Below are 7,067 nucleotides of genomic sequence, written 5' to 3'. Positions count from 1 at the left end.
TTTAGAAAAATTAATTTGTTAAAATCTAATCCATGGATGAAGAATCAGTTATAGAGAGAGAATTTGTGAGAAATGGATCTTCTCATTTTCTGTAGAAAGAAGAATGAATACAAACGATTATCTAATGAGATACTTATACAGCTGTACTAATTTATAACCACCTAGTCTAATACCTCTAACTAACCTACTTTCCCAACAAACCAATTATTACACTAATTCAATAACTACTTTTAGGTGTACAACATAATTAACACACTGTACAATATCCTAATTCTAACATAATTTTTAGATTCCTGCTACATCTCGTTCCTTCATGTTTCCTTAGTAACATGCTAAAGTCAACCATTCTTGACATTTATTTTTTGCATTATCCATGGGCAATCAAAACAGTACATTGCTCCTATTAGCAACTCTCTCCGTAATGATGCATATTAGTTACTCCTCTAAAAAAAAAGTCCAAGAATATTCAATTTATCGAAATGAATTGTTAGATTCGCTAATTTATTGACATCAAATTTAAAAAAAAGAATCAAATTTTTGTTAGTGATTATTTATGATAAAAATGAATTTAATATATATGAAATTTCCTTTGTCTTATTTAAACCCTTTAAAAAAACTACGTTACATACTCTTTTCTAAGAGATGCTGGATTGGAATGGAATTTTCGGTGATGGTCTAGCTATTTTCTTTGGGTTCACTGCTAATTTTTTTTATTTTCCCACTGAATTTTTCACTGAAAAATATTCAGTGGTTATTTCTCATTGAATGTCGGTGGGAAAAACCTAAATAGTAGTGCTTTCACAAAGAAAAATTATGAAGTTTCTCAGCGTTTCAGTGGGAACCTGTTTCCCATGCGTTTTCCGAGTGAGCTGATTCGGTGGGAATGAGGTGGGAAATCATGTTTCATAGCACAAATTTCTCAGTGAATGTCGGTCGGAAAAGCCTCTATTTCTAGTAGTGGTTGTGATAAGAATCGGCGTTAGTTGACAAAAACAAGAAAATAATGGGTGAGCGAAAATACAAAGATTAAAGATGGAATCTAAAGATATGCGAAATTCGAGAATAAAATCCCCAAATTTCAAGATTAAGTGATAAGAACTCTAATTGATTTTAGTATTCAAAATTGGCGTATTAAAGCTAATTACAATACTAATAGAGTCAACTCAAGAACTTATATCAAAAGGTGACCTAGACCCTATTTCGACTAAATTAGAACAATAATTAGTACAAGACTAATTACCTTCTTTAATTTATGAATAAGAGCCAAAGAAACAATAATTTGTACAAGACTAATTACCTTCTTTAATTTATGAATAAGAGCCAAAGATATCAAGTATGACTTAATCTTACCTCTTTAAGTAATCATTCTTATAAGGTTGCAAGATAAATCCAAAATAGTCACACACAAAGGTATAAAGAAGATAAACTCTTAATAATAATAATATTTGACTAATAAAAAATAACAAAATTCAACCCTATAGGGCAAACCTATCCCAAATTGTATGAGATTCGAATCTACTTTTATGAAAATAAATAAATACTAAAACCTAACCAGGAAACTTTTAAACTAGAAAAGCGTGTAAATAATTGTCAAACTTATTCCCTAATAAAATAAGGAAAAGTTGCCAAAACTTTTAACCAAAACATATGCACCTTGAAAGTCACTTGCACGTGACTTTTTTTCCACCCAATTTGGGTGAGAATTAAGTTCTCTTTTGGGCAGAATATTCAGCTCCATGCGGGCATCAATCTTTCTCTTTTTGGGCTTGGACTTGAATTCTAAAATATGTGTAGAACTTAGCCCATATTTTCCCACAATTTTTGGACTCGTTTTTGGATTTTTCTTCCACGATAAGTATCTTTTTTATTTCCAATTGAAGCCCGTCAATTTTAATGGAGGCATGCCACCGTGAATGCTGTTAGCTTGCTTGTTCAATGTTTTTTTGTAGATTGAGATGAATTTTTTGCTATCGTATCTCGTCATTGTATCAGTTGATGTCAGAGTAGTTCTTGATATGATTCTCCTGCAGCAGACTGCTTCGAGGGTTATGTTTTATTTTTCAACCCCCCACACAGAAAAAGAAAGAAAGATGAAAATTGGTAATATTAAGGTCATAATACCTCTGGTCGTATTATCGTCTCTTAAGATATTTGCACACCCTTAAAAAGACATTTAATAGCTTTAGCCATACGACCATTTGTTTAAACTGCCGTTTTATCTCTCCGGTCGTTGAATATCTCACTTAATTAATACTCAACTGATTAGAGCATTAAAGCATTAAGGGTAGATTTGAAGAAGATTAACGACTTCTTGTTTTTCTAATATGTTAAATATTGACAAACAAATTCAATATTTCAAAACGACTAATATTTGGGATCGGAGGGAATAGTTTCCAAGTAGCAAGTGTTGGCATGTTAGTGGAGGTCAACCCTCTGACTTGATTTATATCACTTAGTAGATCATCACTGCCAAATTCTTTAAGCCAGCTCTGGCATGTAAAATGCAAATTAAAGAGTTCAATATCTGACTATATATACTCTAATTTGTTTCACATACCTTGTGCATTGGAAACACACAAAAAAACAATCAACTTTTTCTTGTTTTCTTTCCTACTTTTAACAAATACAAAATGGCTTTGCCAAGGCATTTTGTAGTGCTAATTCTTCAATTGATTCTTGTCCCTCTTGCATTTAACTTTTCTAATGCACAAGGTTTGAAACATGGCTTCTACAGAAAGACATGTCCTAAAGTTGAGGCAATTGTGAGAATGTCAACTGCTGAATACATTTCTAAGGCACCAACTCTAGCTTCTCCTTTGCTTAGGATGCACTTCCATGATTGCTTTGTTAGGGTAATATTTTTATTTAATTTCTATTTTTCTGCATGTAGCTTCTAATATTCATCTTATATGATGAATGCCACTATTATTTAACCATGTAAAAAATGAATTTTGCTTATTATTAAGATTTAAGTTATAGTAACATTGTTAAAATATACTATCAGTGTAATTTAACCTATTATAGCAGGTCGGTTACCATTTTATCAAGATAACAATCAGAGTGTACAAGTTACGAGTTTCATGAGATTGAAATCCCGTTAGTTTTGGCTCATATATATATATTGCTTATGTTTCAAAAAAGAATCACTAAAAAGTATAAATAATAGATTTTGATTGCAATAAATCAAATGAGCATTTGGTAGAATTTCGATTTCAAACCCATAAGGTTTAAATTCTAGATCCGTCTATGTCATCAGTTAAGGATTATCATATAGATTTTTCTATAATTAATTATCGTATAAGTGATCAAATTATATAAATATATTTTTATGTCATCAGCTGATAGAACTTAAACTCTTATCATTATTAATTGTTGTTGTTTTTGATGTTACACAATGTTTTTATAGGGATGTGATGGTTCTGTACTGCTAAACTCAACCAAAAATAATCAAGCAGAGAGAGATGCCCTACCAAACCAATCTCTCAGAGGATTCCAAGTGATTAATGGTGTTAAATCTGCACTAGAAGATAATTGTCCTGGTGTGGTCTCTTGTGCAGATATCCTAGCCTTAGTAGCTAGGGATGTTGTTTCTATGGTAAGATCCCATGATATTATTGTTAGATTTACTGAAAAGAAAATTAGAAATAATAAGGTTGTGTAGGAATCATAAGTAGTCTTTCATTTTTAATCAGAGGTCTCAACTTTGGCTTCTGAAAATTAGAATCACCTTTGATAAGGAGTACTTTACTTTCAGATTAAGTAGGACTTTGCGATATGCGGAATTGGATTAGTTTGTCTAAAACTGGATAACGGACAGCGATTGGGAATCAACATTAGAAATCGACCTTATAAATTACTCCATTCAACCCATTTTATATGATATATTTTCCTTTTTAGTTTATTCCAAAAAGAATGATAACTTTCTTGTTTTGGAAATTACGTTCTTTTTGGAAACTACTTGATCAGTATCCCTCCTTTTTAGTTTATTCCAAAAAGAATGATAACTTTCTTGTTTTGGAAATTACGTTCTTTTTGGAAACTACTTGATCAGTATCCCTATTTTACGTTTAATGTCATGACTTGTTAGGATCATAATCATCATTTACTTAAACTGAAAATATATGTAGAACTGATCACAGTGCTAATTTAAGAGGATACTTTTGATACTTCGCATATATTTATTTTACATGTGAAAAATCTTCTGTAATTTAATTAAATACCATCAGATGAAGTATGTTGTATCTCACTAAAGTTGAATTGTATTTTGTATATAATTTAATTTTACAGGTTAAAGGACCATATTGGAAAGTACCCTTGGGAAGAAGAGATGGGAGAGTGTCAAGCATTGATGAAGCCTTGAACCTTTTACCACCACCTTTTGCAAACATCTCTTCCCTTAAACAACAGTTTGCCTCTCTTGGTTTGAATGCAAAAGACCTTGTGGTTCTATCAGGTAACTCAATTTGGTTTTTAATATTAGGATTTAACTTCATACATTGATATTAATATATTTCAACACTTTACAATAAGCTACCTGCTTTATTTTCCAGGTTAATTTATTAATTATGAATATATATCTATAGTTTATCTTTTAAGTGATCAATAACTTGATATTATAAAAGTTATTTATATTGTCAGTATAAAGAAGTTGCACTCTTTTTGGTCTCATTCTTAAACTAGACTTGGTGAGATTCATTAGCTAAATGCTACTACTTAATGAAAAAAAGATTTAAGTTATATGTATCCAGTGACAGAGGTGGAATATTTATCAAGGGGTTCAACACTGCTATATACACATAAAAAAATTGACCTTGTATATAAACAATGTGATTTTCCGACATAAGGTGTATTCGGATGAACATCCTTCTAACCCCTCTATAGCTCCGCCCTTGTATACACTGACATCGTCAAGAATTTTACATTATCAATATAGTTTAATTTAACATGTAATAGGTGATCCATTATTATTTTCATTATAGGTTACTAACAAATGCTTATACTATAGACATTTTATAATAATTACTCTACAAATAACTTGATTGTGTAAATAATTTTTTTTAATGTCAGGTGGACATACCATTGGAACTTCTCATTGTTCCGCCTTCACAAATAGAATGTACAATTTCACTGGCAAAGGTGACACTGATCCAACAATGGACCCAAATTACATAGCCCGTTTGAAACTCAGATGTAGCCCAACTGATGTGACAACACTTGTAGAAATGGATCCTGGAAGTTTTAGGACATTTGATGAAAAATATTACACCCTTGTGGCCAAAAGAAGAGGGCTTTTCCAATCTGATGCTGCACTTCTTGATGACATTGAGACTAAAGCTTATGTTAAACGTCAAGCACTTACACATGGCTCTACATTTTTTAAAGATTTTGGTAAATCCATGATAAAAATGGGCAAGATTGGAGTCTTAACTGGAAATGCTGGTGAAATCAGAAAACGTTGTGATTTTATTAATTAATTAGTCAGCATGATAGTTTTTTTTTTTTTTTTTTGTACTGTTGTATCTTGTGTAATAATCATCATACATGTAATTCTTGTAAGTTACATATGGCTTTTTGAAATTTATGGTTCCTACGGTCATCTCAAGTTAATATATATACAATAAAAATTGAGTTTACAATACAATATTTATAGATATTTACTTGATTTCTTAACATATATATACAAAGTCTATACAAAGTTATTGGGTTCCGATGAACCCCCACTTGTCGTTTTTCAGCCCATGTAATTTAAAAATAGCCATCATTATTGAATTTCAAATTTCACAGATAAAACTGAAAAACATTGTCATGAAGTTTTGCTTGTGTATTGAAAATCCATAACAGTGATTATATTTCAAAGGATTGTAAGTGGATACTGGACGCTATTTGAACATAATGAATACCGAAACCTCTTTACTCTTCGGGTCATTTTGTTGATGAGAAGTATTACACACTTGTGGCTAGAGGTTGCAAAATTAGCTCATGAAAATATGCTCCGCCCAACCCGCTTAAGTTTGAACAAGTCAACGATCTGTCCATTCATTTCCCCGGCCCATTTTGACCCGCTCAAATTGACCATGAGAAACCTTGACAAAATATTTCAAAAAAAAATATTTTTATCATTTGATTATTATATATAGTCATAATATAGGGAAAAAAATTATTAGGTACTTAAAAAAATATAAAACAAAAAAAAAAAATAGAATTTAGTAAAAACTGGACCGATTGAGTTATGACTCCCTTTTAGTTTTGGCTTATTTCAACCCAAGTAACTTTTGGGCTGATCATTGACCCCCCAGTCACCATGTACTGCATTTTCCAAAAAAAAAAAAAAAACCCCTATTTTAAGTAAATTAAATTGGAAAAGATTTACGCAAGGTAACAAATTATTAGAAGAAGTGGTACCATTAAGAAGCCATGAATATACCTCATGTAAAAGAGCTCTATACCTATAAAGAGGTTTTGGGTTCCCATTCGATGAACTGATCCAACCAAAAGAAAAAGTTATAATGATTTAAAGCACAAGATTTCATGAATATCATCAAATGTTTCGAGTTCTTTCCCATCTTTTTTCTAATCTTCTTCTTGTCTCACTTTGCCCTACTCCCTGCCCTGTCTATGCACCCACCCGATTACAAGAATGTGAAAAATCAGTGAAATTTGCCTAGGAGTGTACCTTTCCCTCTTTTAGTTTTAATTTTTTTTTCTATCATGAGGAGGGGCGGATCCACAAGCCTACTCATGGGTTCAACAAAATCAGTAGTTTTGATTCAAACTATGTATTTGTGTTAAGAAACCGACTTGAAATACATAAACAATCTATTTCGAACCTAATACATCATGTCCTAGAATTTTAGAATACATAAACTCAAAATCATGGAACCGTCTTTGATCAAGAGGGAATCAACAAAGGGAGAGAAGGGGTGCAATTATGTTGACACTTAATGTCTCGGAGACTATTATTGGTACCACCACTATAAAAAACACCTAATTTGTGGAGTTTTTATAAACAATTTGTGGCGGTTTTTGAAAACGCCGCAGTTATCAATGCCACGAGCGTTATTGTGGCG

The 7,067-nt window shown here is 31.6% G+C and overlaps 1 protein-coding gene across 1 annotated transcript; it reads left to right on the top strand.

Annotated features, from left to right (window-relative positions):
- The first annotated feature begins 2,630 nt into the window (after positions 1-2,630).
- LOC132638707 (peroxidase 27-like) lies at positions 2,631-5,529 on the top strand. Its single transcript, XM_060355500.1, has 4 exons — positions 2,631-2,852; positions 3,407-3,595; positions 4,288-4,453; positions 5,068-5,529. The coding sequence occupies exons 1-4, from the start codon at positions 2,631-2,633 to the stop codon at positions 5,472-5,474; spliced, it is 984 nt and encodes a 327-aa protein (XP_060211483.1). The 3' UTR covers positions 5,475-5,529.
- The last annotated feature ends 1,538 nt before the right edge of the window (positions 5,530-7,067 follow it).

This window comes from Lycium barbarum, chromosome 4 (genome assembly GCF_019175385.1).
Source record: "Lycium barbarum isolate Lr01 chromosome 4, ASM1917538v2, whole genome shotgun sequence".
NCBI classification, from domain to species: Eukaryota; Viridiplantae; Streptophyta; class Magnoliopsida; order Solanales; family Solanaceae; genus Lycium; species Lycium barbarum.
Note: the sequence above shows the minus strand (reverse complement) of the source record. Positions and strands in the feature narration are given on the sequence as shown.